At 42.7% G+C, this 15,938-nt stretch overlaps 1 protein-coding gene across 5 annotated transcripts in view; it reads right to left on the bottom strand.

Annotated features, from left to right (window-relative positions):
* Nucleotides 1-15,327, bottom strand: part of USP46 (ubiquitin specific peptidase 46) — a 35,768-nt gene extending 20,441 nt beyond the window's left edge. Inside the window, exons 1-2 of one of the 5 annotated variants that reach the window (XM_073342058.2) lie at nucleotides 14,794-15,327; nucleotides 13,502-13,623 (exon numbers count right to left, since the gene is read on the bottom strand). In XM_073342058.2, coding sequence (XP_073198159.1) covers nucleotides 13,502-13,582 — 81 coding nt within the window. In that variant the 5' untranslated portion in view covers nucleotides 13,583-13,623; nucleotides 14,794-15,327. Of the gene's footprint in view, nucleotides 1-10,836; nucleotides 11,022-13,501; nucleotides 13,624-14,793 lie in introns of those variants that run through there. The other 4 variants (XM_073342059.2, XM_073342060.2, XM_073342063.2 and 1 more) reach the window with 4 other exon arrangements.
* Nucleotides 15,328-15,938: the final 611 nt, after the last annotated feature.

Below are 15,938 nucleotides of genomic sequence, written 5' to 3'. Positions count from 1 at the left end.
AGTAGGAAAGAAAACTGCCATCATTGTTGGTCGTAAATCTTTGCCTGATTTAAAAAAAGGTTCTCATGAGTAAGTCTGGAAGTATAACGTTTCTTTTGGAACTAAATTGTCTTTGGGTTGATAAGTTACTCAGATCAAAGCACAGGTATAAGGGCTCAGAAAAAACTGGCAGTTTAAGTTCATCTTATTGTCCAATAGACTTTCTTCTGTTAGGTGACTAGCATTCAAATCACCCCTGGACAAAGACAGTTCAGAACATTGTTTTAGCTTTGCAGAAAGTTTCTTGACCTATTAAAAAAAAAAAGTCTAAAAGGCCTTAGGAAATAATGACCTGTAACATCCCACTTTTTTTGTAACCCACTGTGTAGAGGGTAGGTGTATCATTAAACCTGTAGAGGGCAAATGCTATGCTTATAAATTACTCCTGTAGGGTCCACTTGTCAATTCTCAAAGACCTGACTCCATGGTTTCTTATTTGAGAGAATGCCCAATGGCTTGGACAGATCTTCCTATTATTTAAAATATCTCCTAAACATTGTGAGAAACTGCAAGAATGAGGATTTAATAGATGAACCACCACTGAAAATCAAGTAGTCCATGATGTGCACTATCCAGCTGTGTATTGTGCAATCTGAGCTACCCCCTTCTGTTTCAAAAGTAGGCCTTGAACATGGCAATTATACACTATACTCTACATCATCTTTGGAGAAAATAAAACAGGGAGAGCCAAATTTAGCCATCGGGTAAGCTAACACAACATCCACTGATTTCATGGGGAGTTGTGCCAGCTTACATCAAGGGTGAATTCAGCTTGGTAGCTACTACTTTAATGTGCCTGAGAAGGTACTGTCAAAATTACATAGAGAGACTGGAGGCTGTAAACTGCTGAAAAGTCTAGAGAACTGATTTTTAACAGCAGATGCATTTCCCATATAGAGGAAGAAAGATCTATACAGCATACATTTAAAAAAAAAAAAACCTCCGACTTTACATTGTAAATGTTTAGGATAGGAAGGCTCCCCAATAAGCAATGGAGCTCAGAGAAGAAGGGAAAAGTTTTGACATATCTACACTAGGAACATGTATCATATTACAAGCATTTAACCAATGTTTCAACTAACATGATGTTAAACATTATTTCACCCCAGTGTAGAAATAGACAAGTCATGTTTAAAAAAACATGTTAGTCATTGTGATTAACCTACCCTAGAGTTATCCATAACCAATTAATAATTTTTAAATTATTACTGTCCTGGTTACACAGAGTTGCTAACTTTGGTTGGACAAATTCATGGAGATTTCTTTAATTAAAGAAAAATCTTTAATTCTTGGAGACTCCAGGAAAATCCTGGAGGGTTGGCAACCCTATGGTTTATACTCAAAGCAAAATCATATTTATTAATATACTAATTAAACTGTATAATACCTTTTCCCACTGTAAACATGATCCTATTCTGTATCTCCACCAGGAATTTTGGCAAAGTTTTCCTAATATTGCTAATCCAATTCAGTTCCATCAGAAGTAGCAACGGTGGGAGTCCTAATTATAGACAAGGATCCTGCACTGAGGAGGCCCTACAGAGACAGACACAGGACTGGGATTTTAGGGTGTTAATTCCCAGACAGGATTCAGAGGCAACAGATTTGGTGAGCTGAACATATTTAGCTTAAAAGAAGAGTATGTTGCTAAAGGGGGCTGTGGTGACCAGAACTCAGGGCATGGAGCTCTTGGGAAACAGACAAAGTACGCTTATAGTTTGTAGTCTGGATGAAATCCTGGCCCCACTGAAGTCAATGGGAGTTTTGCCATTGACTTCACTAGAGTCAGGAGTTCACCTTTAGCATTTTGAAATTTACTGCTCATAAACCAGCATGGAAGGAACACAACTAGAGACTTTTGTCAAGTTTGTGTCAGTTTGCGTTAAACCAAGACTTCTGCAATAGAACCATAGCCCATGAGTGTGCTTTAATCTTTTCTCTTGTTTTGTCCCTGGCCCTATTGCACTTGAGTTTGCTAAATATCATCTCAACTCAAATGGCTGATAATGATTTTTGCACTGGAGGGCCACGTGAAACAAGAAAGAATAGAAGATTTACTAAATTATGATTGTTCATTCTCAAAATTATTGTGGAAATAATGAAGCAAAGACCAATGTTTAGTTTATTGCATACATAAACCAACAGCCCCAAAAAAACCCAAACTGATGAACAGGATTAAATCAGATTAGATTGTAAACTCTGCAAGGCAAGGAGAGAATCTTCTCATTTGTTTGCAAATACCTAGCATAGTTTTCAGAACTGTATAGTTAATTAGTTGTAATTACTTTGCCTCCTATTTTGATTATGAGTCTTCACATTCTGCCCCTTATTTTATAGATTACCCTGGAACACTATCCAAGTATGGCAAATTTTTGATATGTACTCCTTGGAAGAAGGGCTTATCAGCTACCTCCAAGGCACAAAATACTGCCTTTTGGACAATGTAGTCTAGGTCATTACTGTACATAAGTGCAAGAGGCCAATTAGTTGAGAATCTCAAGAACAAGACTAAAAACTGAATTCTTCTCATGGAAGTATGTGCATAGCTCCCACTGACTTAAATGGCAAAGAACAGCTGTCTACGGAGATACTGCAAGATTTGTGTTATGTCTAGTCTGATTTCTTCGTTAATCATTTAGAATAGAGTAATACCAGTCATGATAGAAAAATGATATAAAGAATCTGATATTAAAAATATGGGCAAAAATATAACAAAATATTTGTTTTTGAAAAATATAAACTAATGTATCTTGGCTAAAATAATTAAAATCCAGATATTTATTGGGAGTTAAAAAATGGAAACCAGTGAATCTGAAAAACTAGGGACAGAGGATGCAAATTAGATATGATTTTGTAGTGTGATAAAGTTAAGCACATGCATATTTGCTCTAAATACATGAATAGTTCTACTAAAGTCAATCCAGAGGGAAAATTAAAAGTTTTTTTAATGTTCACTTCAGGGAGCCCAACAAATAGATATTCTTCTGAGAAAATAATATATTAGAACTGTAAACTCAGTATTAATGACCATGGAGAAATAAAAGGGAAGATGAGAAATAGTAATAGGGTTGCTACTGCAAGAGAAATGAAAAGTATAAGAACATAAGAAAATGATCATGAAAGACACAGATAAAAGTAAATTGTGAAAACAAACATTTAACAAATAAATATATAAGGAGCAAGAGATTAATGAAAAGAAACTGCCACTGAGAGGAAGTAAGGGTCAGACATGGCTAGGAACGAAACAACACCTTTTTGCCTTACTGTTCATTAGGGAAAGTGAACAAAACATGCTAGAAGTCAAGAAGTTTCCTGGGGGGAAGAACATGAAAGCTTAAAACAAATGAAGGGTGACACCAGAACTGGTAAAAGAGAAATTATAATAAAACTAGAAATGGCTGCAAGGCCAGGCAGCCCTCATCTCAGAATTTTGAAAATGGTAGTCTATAAGAGGGGAGGAGAAAGAAAGAAAGAGATGTAGACCTTTCTTTCTGTGTGTAGCAAGCCAGCCTTGTCTGCTAACAGCAGTGCAATGTAATAGGGAGGAGAAAGAGCTATTGTGTGTAAAATCAGAGCTCAGCTCCCAGAGTCAACATGAGCAGAAAGGGAGTGCAGACAAGAGAGAAAAGGAGTACTTGTGGCACCTTAGAGACTAACCAATTTATTTGAGCATAAGCTAACACGGCTGTTACTCTGAAACCAGACAAGAGAGAGTGCACCTTACATCCCACTCAAGCTATTCCTCCTAACAGACACACAAAGTAGCACTGACAAGAGTTAGGCCTCATCTACACTCAGGAACAACTCATTTTCACCCATCAGTGACCAGCAATCGGTATAGCAGTAGTAGCACCGATAAGGGCAGGCTGGAGTATAGCTGTTTGAAAAACAGAATTCCCATACCACAGGAAATTCCAAGAGTTCCAGATTTTATTTCATCCCAAAATGGAATGGAAAGTTGAAATTCAGAAATTTTCATTGAACAAAATATTTCAAAAAATTTCATTTCAACTTCAGAGCAATGTTCCATTTTGATAAGATCCAAAGGTTTTGTTTTGACTTTCATTTGGACTTTTATTATACGATATTATAAAATATAAATGTCAAAATTATCAAATTGAAATGAAACATTTTGATAATTTCCCATATAATATTTTGATGAAATCAACACATTCAAACAAAAGTTTTTATTTAATCAAATTGGCATTTTCTGATGGGAAAACACTCCAATGGAAAATTTTCAACCAACTCTACAACTGAGTGATTTGGGGTTTGCCTCTGCTGGGAGAATGAAAAGAGATGAGCCAAACATATTTCAAATGGGTGCAAGGAAGGAAGAAGTGAACTACAGATCTATAAGGCGGGAAAGCTGCAGAAGGAGCTTGATCACAATTGGTCACAGGCAGCTGAACAGTCTCCTGAGCAGCTGTCACTGCCTGGACTCCCCCAGCTCTGGTTCCAACAGGAGGCTGCTTCCCAATGTCTCCTTCCCCATCCTTGATGCCTCTGAGCCCAGCAGAAGCAGGTTCAGCTGCCTCTCCCCTCAATCACTGCTCTCTGATGCTCTGAGATCAGAGGAGAGAGTCTCCTTCTCCACTGCCTACTGCCACTGCTGAGCCTGCAGCACCAACATCCCAGAGGATAGGTAGCAAGCAAGCTCAGAGACCTAAGGCAACTGCCTAAAACTGGGTGGGGAAAAGGGGTGGAGAAAGAAGAGGAGTGTAAGTGTCCATAAGGAGAAGGCAAGAAATTCACACGACAGGGCAGGGAGGGAAGGTGGTCATAGTGGGAATGCACATGCACAGAAAGGTAAGTTAATGAACAGATTTCAGAGGAACAGCCGTGTTAGTCTGTATTCGCAAAAAGAAAAGGAGTACTTGTGGCACCTTAGAGACTAACCAATTTATTTGAGCATGAGCTTTCGTGAGCTACAGCTCACTTCATCAGATGTTTACCGTGGAAACTGCAGCAGACTTTATATACACACAGAAATCATGAAACAATACCTCCTCCCACCCCACTGTCCTGCTGGTAATAGCTTATCTAAAGTGATCAACAGGTGGGCCATTTCCAGCACAAATCCAGGTTTTCTCACCCTCCACCCCCCCACACAAATTCACTCTCCTGCTGGTGCTAGCCCATCCAAAGTGACAACTCTTTACATAATCAAGTCGGGCTATTTCCTGCATAGATCAAGGTTTTCTCACATCCCCCCCACCCCCATACACACACAAACTCACTCTCCTGCTGGTAATAGCTCATCTAAACTGACCATTCTCCAGGTTTAAATCCAAGTTAAACCAGAACATCTGGGGGGGGGGGGGGGTAGGAAAAAACAAGAGGAAACAGGCTACCTTGCATAATGACTTAGCCACTCCCAGTCTCTATTTAAGCCTAAATTAATAGTATCCAATTTGCAAATGAATTCCAATTCAGCAGTTTCTCGCTGGAGTCTGGATTTGAAGTTTTTTTGTTTTAAGATAGCGACCTTCATGTCTGTGATTGCGTGACCAGAGAGATTGAAGTGTTCTCCGACTGGTTTATGAATGTTATAATTCTTGACATCTGATTTGTGTCCATTTATTCTTTTACGTAGAGACTGTCCAGTTTGACCAATGTACATGGCAGAGGGGCATTGCTGGCACATGATGGCATAGATCACATTGGTGGATGTGCAGGTGAACGAGCCTCTGATAGTGTGGCTGATGTTATTAGGCCCTGTGATGGTGTCCCCTGAATAGATATGTGGGCACAATTGGCAACGGGCTTTGTTGCAAGGATAAGTTCCTGGGTTAGTGGTTCTGTTGTGTGGTATGTGGTTGTTGGTGAGTATTTGCTTCAGGTTGCGGGGCTGTCTGTAGGCAAGGACTGGCCTGTCTCCCAAGGCTTGTGAGAGTGTTGGGTCATCCTTTAGGATAGGTTGTAGATCCTTAATAATGCGTTGGAGGGGTTTTAGTTGGGGGCTGAAGGTGACGGCTAGTGGCGTTCTGTTATTTTCTTTGTTAGGCCTGTCCTGTAGTAGGTAACTTCTGGGAACTCTTCTGGCTCTATCAATCTGTTTCTTTACTTCTGCAGGTGGGTATTGTAGTTGTAAGAAAGCTTGACAGAGATCTTGTAGGTGTTTGTCTCTGTCTGAGGGGTTGGAGCAAATGCGGTTGTATCGCAGAGCTTGGCTGTAGACAATGGATCGTGTGGTGTGGTCAGGGTGAAAGCTGGAGGCATGCAGGTAGGAATAGCGGTCAGTAGGTTTACGGTATAGGGTGGTGGTTATGTGGCCATTGTTTATTAGCACTGTAGTGTCCAGGAAGTGGATCTCTTGTGTGGACTGGACCAGGCTGAGGTTGGTGGTGGGATGGAAATTGTTGAAATCATGGTGGAATTCCTCAAGGGCTTCTTTTCCATGGGTCCAGATGATGAAGATGTCATCAATATAGCGCAAGTAGAGTAGGGGCTTTAGGGGACGAGAGCTGAGGAAGCGTTGTTCTAAATCAGCCATAAAAATGTTGGCATACTGTGGGGCCATGCGGGTACCCATAGCAGTGCCGCTGATCTGAAGGTATACATTGTCCCCAAATGTGAAATAGTTATGGGTAAGGACAAAGTCACAAAGTTCAGCCACCAGGTTAGCCGTGACATTATCGGGGATAGTGTTCTTGACGGCTTGTAGTCCATCTTTGTGTGGAATGTTGGTGTAGAGGGCTTCTACATCCATAGTAGCCAGGATGGTGTTATCAGGAAGATCACCGATGGATTGAAGTTTCCTCAGGAAGTCAGTGGTGTCTCGAAGGTAGCTGGGAGTGCTGGTAGCGTAGGGCCTGAGGAGGGAGTCTACATAGCCAGACAATCCTGCTGTCAGGGTGCCAATGCCTGAGATGATGGGGCGCCCAGGATTTCCAGGTTTATGGATCTTGGGTAGTAGATAGAATATCCCAGGTCGGGGTTCCAGGGGTGTGTCTGTGCAGATTTGATCTTGTGCTTTTTCAGGAAGTTTCTTGAGCAAATGCTGTAGTTGCTTTTGGTAACTCTCAGTGGGATCATAGGGTAATGGCTTGTAGAAACTCGTGTTGGAGAGCTGCCGAGCAGCCTCTTGTTCATATTCCGACCTATTCATGATGACAACAGCACCTCCTTTGTCAGCCTTTTTGATTATGATGTCAGAGTTGTTTCTGAGGCTGTGGATGGCATTGCGTTCCGCATGGCTGAGGTTATGGGGCAAGTGATGCTGCTTTTCCACAATTTCAGCCCGTGCACGTCGGCGGAAGCACTCTATGTAGAAGTCCAGTCTGCTGTTTCGACCTTCAGGAGGAGTCCATCTAGAATCCCTCTTTCTGTAGTGTTGGCAGGGAGACCTCTGTGGATTAGTATGTTGTTCAGAGGTATTTTGGAAATATTCCTTGAGACGGAGACGTCGAAAATAGGATTCTAGGTCACCACAGAACTGTATCATGTTCGTGGGGGTGGAGGGGCAGAAGGAGAGGCCCCGAGATAGAACAGCTGCTTCTGCTGGGCTGAGAGTATAGTTGGATAGGTTAACAATATTGCTAGGTGGGGTGAGGGAACCATTGCTGTGGCCCCTTGTAGCATGTAGTAGTTTAGAAAGTTTAGTGTCTTTTTTCTTTTGTAGAGAAGCAAAGTGTGCGTTGTAAATGGCTTGTCTAGTTTTAGTAAAATCCAGCCACGAGGAAGTTTGTGTGGAAGGTTGGTTCTCCCCTCCAACGCATTATTAAGGATCTACAACCTATCCTAAAGGATGACCCAACACTCTCACAAGCCTTGGGAGACAGGCCAGTCCTTGCCTACAGACAGCCCCGCAACCTGAAGCAAATACTCACCAACAACCACATACCACACAACAGAACCACTAACCCAGGAACTTATCCTTGCAACAAAGCCCGTTGCCAATTGTGCCCACATATCTATTCAGGGGACACCATCACAGGGCCTAATAACATCAGCCACACTATCAGAGGCTCGTTCACCTGCACATCCACCAATGTGATCTATGCCATCATGTGCCAGCAATGCCCCTCTGCCATGTACATTGGTCAAACTGGACAGTCTCTACGTAAAAGAATAAATGGACACAAATCAGATGTCAAGAATTATAACATTCATAAACCAGTCGGAGAACACTTCAATCTCTCTGGTCACGCAATCACAGACATGAAGGTCGCTATCTTAAAACAAAAAAACTTCAAATCCAGACTCCAGCGAGAAACTGCTGAATTGGAATTCATTTGCAAATTGGATACTATTAATTTAGGCTTAAATAGAGACTGGGAGTGGCTAAGTCATTATGCAAGGTAGCCTGTTTCCTCTTGTTTTTTCCTACCCCCCCCCCAGATGTTCTGGTTTAACTTGGATTTAAACCTGGAGAATGGTCAGTTTAGATGAGCTATTACCAGCAGGAGAGTGAGTTTGTGTGTGTATGGGGGTGGGGGGGATGTGAGAAAACCTTGATCTATGCAGGAAATAGCCCGACTTGATTATGTAAAGAGTTGTCACTTTGGATGGGCTAGCACCAGCAGGAGAGTGAATTTGTGTGGGGGGTGGAGGGTGAGAAAACCTGGATTTGTGCTGGAAATGGCCCACCTGTTGATCACTTTAGATAAGCTATTACCAGCAGGACAGTGGGGTGGGAGGAGGTATTGTTTCATGATTTCTGTGTGTATATAAAGTCTGCTGCAGTTTCCACGGTAAACATCTGATGAAGTGAGCTGTAGCTCACGAAAGCTCATGCTCAAATAAATTGGTTAGTCTCTAAGGTGCCACAAGTACTCCTTTTCTTTTTAATGAACAGACTGACTGACAAGGTAGTTCAGCCCTCGTCACCCAATGAGTTTGACACCCCTGTTTTAAACTAACTGATTAGGGACAACATAGAACAATTGCAGAGGAAAAGTATGGATAGTCTTCTTATCATATGCACAACATGCCTCAGGTGGCACATGACCAGGATTCATCACCAAATTTGATCTGCTGGTTGGCTCATTAGCTTCCCCAGCCTGGGCTGGGTACTGACAGGGAATGTGACGTGAACGCTGATCCATGCCCCCCAGTATGGATAGTGAAAATTATTAACATGGAATTATACAAGGTCTCTTATTTTTCCCTCACCAGCATCCTTCAAAAATGTACCAGTTTTTCCTTTCAGTATCTCCAAACTATATCTCTACCTAAAATGAAGGGGCTGGAGAGGGAAAAGTAAGTTTTTAAAATAAAGTTGTGTCAAAATTGAGGCCAAAGTTTCTAAATGTGGTTGCCTAAAATTAGGGACCTACTACATGTGGTTTGATTTCTCATAGGCGATAAGCATATACGTGTGAGTGTGAGAGAGAGAGAGAGAGAGAGAGAGACCGACCAGAAACCTGGGCAAGGAAGAAAAGATGCGTAATTATTTGTACTGTACTCTCATTTATAGAGATGGCATTCAGAATAGTGGCAGCAGAAGTATACGAGGAGTTTTTCTATCTCAGAATCAGAATTCATGACAGAGTAAAGTGGACTGTATTATTTACAATCCAGAAAAGAATATAGCAGATAGTGAAAAAAAGTTAATCAACCTTCAAAGTATATCAGCCTGCTTTTTTCTAATGTTATAATAAGTGCATTTTATGGCACTTATTATAATAGCTGCAGCAGCAAAACAACTAACCAAAATAATGTAATTTCTTTTGGCTGAGCAAAGCTCATCAGAAGAAACAAGTCGTATGTATAAAAATTATGCACACTGGAGACCACACTTCTAAAAACTGGAATCTAAATTGTGCCTGCAACTATATTTTCACAACTAAATGTTCACAGTGCTTCATTTATCTACCCATAAATAATTTCAGATAGCTAGTTTATTGCCTAGACAGTGAGAGATTGCCCAAAGTTTTTCTTGTTAGAAGAAATTTCCAAAATTAAAATGGTCACATCATCTGTTCTATAATAATTTTAACCACTATCAAGTATAATGTCAATTTAAAACTCATGGTACTAACCTCTGCACCTCAAGTATACTTGTGTTGCAGAGAGCAGAATCTGGCTCAGAACCTGTGTTTATAGAAATAACTAGAATTTACATTGTTTCCAGAATCTAACATTTTTCAAACTTGTCTCTGTAGCTAAGATCCTGGTATTGCTAACTCCCATCACTCAAACAATCCTGACACTTTTAAAAAATAATAAAATATTGAGTTATTTTTAATCTGACTTCTGGGTTTTGAGCTTTTCATGGTTTCAAGCTTTCCTCCACAACCACAAGGGCTAGAAGCTTAGTTTTTTAATGAAAACTGGGATTCTCATGCATTCACATAACTCCTGGAGCTGGCCTGGGACTTTAAGAAAAGCACCAGTTATTGTGAGACTTGATAAAATCTTGAGTTGGAAAAACTAAAGCCATGCTTATATAGAGTAGAAAACCAAATTAACTTGAAGGGGGTTTTTTGTACTGTAACTTGTTACTGAACTCATATTTATACATTGTATAGGATTACCAAACAAACATGTCAGAGTCTACTGTAACTACAATGTATGTGACATCTGTGATACATTGTATGACAAGAGATCCTCACAAGTTGTGTCATGCTACCAGGATGCATGAAACTGACACATATCATCTTTCAGTGGAGATCAGGTGGTTTCAAACGCTATTGAAAAATGTTGGGAAGGGGATATAAAACCTGCTTTTAGCAGGACAACACAAAGGTGTATTTCTCTTGTTCAGAGCAGAACAGAGCTTGTCAGGTCTCCCTATACAAAAACAAACAAACAAACATATACATTTAATAAATTATTAGATGTAGTTCTTACACAAGACAGCAACATTCTCTATGCTGCAGCCTGAGCTGAACTCAGAGTCCTAGGCCGAATCAGAAGGCCATCAACAGAGAAACGCACTGCAGAGGATTTCAGTAACAGTCTAAAAATTCCAACATGCTTATTCACCTCTGGACCAAACATTCGATGCTCTAGTCACACTGGTTGTCTTCAAGGAGCTTTACAGAAGAGGATTACAATGCAAGTTTAATATGGGTACAATATGAGTAAATACAGGTACTAAAAATAAAAGTCCCTAATTTCACCTGGACTCCCTTCAGCTGGGGTATCATTAAGGCATGGATATTCCCTAGAACCAAGTTTCTCAAATATATCATACTATTCTTCCCCAAGCAATATTGCTAATAAACACTTTTATATCACCTAACATGATTAGAGCACTGTACACACATTTGACTAACAACTTTTCATAGCATCTGTCAGGCATGTAAGAAGAGAGAGTTGGACTCCCCTACAATACATCTGAGCAGAGCGGGTGGATCCCACCAGTCACACAAGAGTCCCATTCACTTCACTGGAGCACCATGTGAATGCAGGGGTACACCTGTGCAGAACAAGTTGCAAAATCAGGGCTTTAGACCTCACCTACCAGTGATGACAATTTTGTTTCTAATTGTGGGGACAGTACAAAGACAAAGCACGTGGCCTTTATTGGTCTGTTTTGGAAGTTGTGGGTTTATTTGTTTAACACCTGGACAGGGATATCTGCTAAGTTCTTTTACTGGGTCACTTCTGCTCAGTTAGTGTTGCCAACTCTTTTGCTTTGGGCTCAATAAATGAGGACTCATCTATTGAATATGCAGTACTAGATTTTTATTTTTTTTTAACAAGTTAAAATATTCTCCTTCACACACTTGTTTCTCTACACCTGTTTTGGCCTTCCTGGAAGAGGTCAGTGCCTCGCCATAACCAGGAGACCAGACTTACAATTTGACATACTATACCCTCAGGCAGCCAATTAAATCATAACAAGCATTCTTCCTGCGACTCTGACTAACCCAAGTTAGATCCAGCCAATTTCACGCTGTTAATTCTCACTGTATTCATTTAATCTAGAGACCAGCATTTAAAAATTTCCAAACAAAAAATCCTTGATTAATAGAGGATTAGAATCCAAAACCTATAATCCATCATTACATGACAAATATTTATAGCAGTGTAGGTGAGCAAACACCAAGTAAGCAAGGGTTTTTATTCCGTGCATTCTGTGTACACACCTTCAAATGGAAGGGGAACTAGAAGGATAAAGGGAAAAGAACAGAGTGAATTTTTAAAATTCCTTTCAACTAGGTAATGAACTCCAAATATATTTCTTCTTTAACTGGTTAATTCTTAGGCCAAAGAAGAATTGAGCCATTTGGTGTCAAGCACTGAGATATGGTCTGGGATTAAGACCTGGGCATTAATAGTTCTAGCTGGAATTTATAATAACCGATCTCTAGGGTTGACTTAAATCAATCTTCATTCACCCTTCTCCAATCCCACTCTTAGTGCCTTTTTCTCTCCTTTGGATTTTATGCATTTTGTTCTTGTCTTCCCTCCATTTTATTTGTGTCAGTCTCTCTCCTCCCTACTTCTTACTTCTCTTGCCCCTCTGTTTTGGAAGCCTTTTATGATCCACATGTCTCCCCCTGCAACAGGCCACCCACTGCAGCAGTCCTCCCATATGGGGTTGACATAGCTTCCTCTGGAGTCCATTGATAGAGCTCCTTCGTTCAGCTGAAAGTCATTGGTAGAGAAACAAAGCATTGTTGCAACCCCAATACCATGAAGGGAGCAAGAAACCAAACTTGGTCCTGAACATGAGGCTTCACTAGACCATCCCCTTCTTCTGTTCTTGTGTCTCTTTCCTGTTTGAGAGCCTAATTCTCCTCTTTAGTCCTACACTCGTAGGATGCTACTTGTACAGCTGCCTACTGATGGTGGCAAGAGCAAGTAAAACTGATGCAAGCCTAGTTGGTTTTGCTCTGTGGTTCTTCTAGACCTTGGGGAAAGCACAAATGCATCCCTCTAAAATAATGTGGGTAGGTGGGGGTGGAAACATAGGATTCTTAAGACATCATGCCAATGTTAAACTCTTGTAGCCCTCTAACAATCTCCAGCTTTGTTTCATGCGGTGCTGTAGCATGCAGTCTAGGCGTGATCGCACCCACCATTCATCAAACACTGAAAACTGAAGCCTGCCTATAGGGTAAGGTAAGTAACTCCAGGTTTTCTCCCCAAATACTGTATGGTTTCCTATATATTTCTTTGTAGTATACTTGCCTCCTATTCCACAGGATTCAAAACAAGAACAATGAAAACTTTAGGAAACCACATTGGGGAGGGGAGGCAAGAACTCAGATTATTTTACCCTAGGGATTCTCAACCTTTTTCATAATGTGACCCCTAAATTCAATCCTCCAGTAATGCACCTCAGAACAAGTGCTCCAAAGGTGGCAATGAAGACCTTGGAAAAGTGGGGGTGGGGACATTCCTAGCATCCAAGAATGACTGGTTGCAAGTGACTTATCAAACCGACTTCAGCATAAGACTGGAGACATTGAATGGGAGCAGACTTACAACCCTCACCCCCTTGGACAACTGCTGTTGGCCCCCAAGGGAATCATGAGTCACAGGTTGAGAACCACTGCCTTACCCTATAGGCAGGCTCCATTCTCCAGTGCTGATGAATGGTGGGTGTGACATCACCAGCAAAGGGCATGCTGGGGCACCACATGGAAGGAAGCTGGCAACTGCATGTAACTGTTCTTGCAGAACCTGAAAACAAGGGGGGAAAACATAAACTACAACAACAAAGGGTGTTGAAATGTGTTCTTAGCCTATTTATTTTGGGCATTTATCACCTACCCCATAAATTGCTTTTCGCAGCAGGTCCATTAAAACCTTTGAGCCCTTAAACTATAACCAATCGAATCTTAAAAATCCAAAGACAATGTGGTCTAATAAGCAAACCCCAAAATCTGTAGAGTCAAAATGAAAACCGTATTCAAATGTGTAAAGAAATCTTCCTGTCATATCTTATAGGGGCTAAAAGCAGCAAGACCCAACACAAACTGAAATGAAACAATGTTTTAAATTTATTTTTCTTACCTTTTAGACTGGGGGTGGGGGGCCTTAAGTGTTTCAAAAATATAACAGAAACATCTTGGGCCAAAGCCAATTCTCATTTACTGTATATCCCCTGCAATCCCCATTGGTGTATAAAATCAACAGATTCTGATCCTGTGGCCGTTTTCAAAAATGGGTGCCTACGGCTAGGCTCCTAAATCCACAGTCATAAGCCTAAATAAGTGGCTTGATTTTCAAAACAGCTGAGCACCACCTGCTCCTGTTGACTTCAGCAGGAGTCTTTGGGTGCTCAGTGGATTTTAAAATCAGGCCACTTTTTTTGGAGCCTCAGTATGGATTTAGGAACCTACTTGTAGGAATCCAGTTTTAGAAATATTGGCTCAAGTGTTTAATTTGGGGCCACAAGGTGGGGACACAAGCTGCAAAGTTGTCAGCCTGTGTAAATGTCACAGGACAAAGGATGAGACCCTCCACTGTTCTGAACTCCTTGCCATACCTAGATCCAGTGGGGTGGCTGGACAGCTGAGCTCTGAACTCTCCCATCCTTGGGGTTTGGGGAGACAGGATGAATGTCTCCATTCAATGCAAGGAGTCAGTAGAAGCTCTTCAAGCCATTGACTACCCTGTTTTGAATTAAATCTCATGCTTATCTTTACATGGCCTTCACCCACTCCCAGATCTCACCAGCCTCCAGCGAGGGGATTAGCCAGGAATAGCCATTAACTTGACTCCCCGGTGCACCTGGAGAGGAGTCTCCTCCCTGCCCCTTCCCTCCGCCCATTCTGATGTTGCCCCCTGGGGGTTGTCGAGTTGCGACCCCCGCCCCTGAAGCCAGCCTGCAGGTCAGCGAGTACTCACCATATTACAGATGGAGGCGATGTTTCTGACAGTCATTAGTCTAAAGGTTGCAGTGATCCCACACCGCCATCTTTATAAGGTAAAACCAGACATGCTCGTGGTTGGAAGATCGCGAGGAGGGGAGGAGGAGGACCCGAGGTTACGCTGGGGGGGGGGGGGGGCTGGGAGAAAAGTCGGTGCAGGGGGGTAAACACCCGCTAAACCCCCCTCTGCCGCAGGGAGGCAACTAGCGGAAAGCGCCTCGACTCCTCCCGCTCCTGCCTCAAAGCCCAAGAGCCGGCGGCGGGCGGCGGCGGCTGCTCCTCCGAAGGGCTGGCCGGCAGATTTAACAGCGCTGCCCCAGCAGCATCCCTCCCGCCCCCGCTCCGCTCGCTCCCCCTTTACTGCATGGGGAGATCAGCCGCGCCGCTGCGCCAGCCCGGGCCGTGTCAATCGCCCCCTTCCTCCGCCTTCCCCGGCGGCCGCTGCTGCCGCTCTTCGCTCCATTGCAGCGCGGCGCCCGGTGATCAACTTTGACAGCGCCGGCGACGGGCAGGTCGGCGCTGGTAATTGGCGTGCCCCGGCACCAACCGGCAGAGCGCGTCCCGCGGAGGCGGCTGGTGCGGCAGCCAATGCGGTGCATGGGCGGAGAAGGCGATCGCTCCCTCCTCGCTCCCCGCGGCTCTGGCGGGGCTTCCGGGCGTTCCGCACTCCGCAGGCTGAAGGGGCCCTGGGCCCAGATCCGTCGGTGCTGGAAGTAGGGGTGGGGTGCGGGAGGTGCTGCAGCACCCCCTGACTTGAAGGGGGGTCCAGTCCATACAGGATTTACAGTTTGGTTCAATGGGGCAGAGCGCTCCAACTATACACATTGTCCCAGCGCCCCGCCCAGATCCTTTAGTTCTGACAAGTGCAAAAGGAAATTCCCGCTGAATTGAAAGGGACGAAAGGATCTGGCTGAGAGCCCCAGGAAGGGGAAGAGTGTCCCGGTCCCCATTTGCGTCTATGATGTAACAACATAAAAGCAGAAGGCAGAGCTGCTGAGGGGTATTAGCTGGGGAAAGGTCGTTTGCTTTTAGATTTATTTGCTGCTTCAGTTGAGTTGTTTGTGATGTGTGCTAAGAGAAATACAAATTTTATTAAAGCTAATGTTAAAATATATATATATA

Source organism: Lepidochelys kempii, chromosome 4, assembly GCF_965140285.1.
Source record: "Lepidochelys kempii isolate rLepKem1 chromosome 4, rLepKem1.hap1, whole genome shotgun sequence".
NCBI lineage: Eukaryota > Metazoa > Chordata > Testudines > Cheloniidae > Lepidochelys > Lepidochelys kempii.
This window is presented reverse-complemented; position numbering and strand designations above follow the sequence as displayed.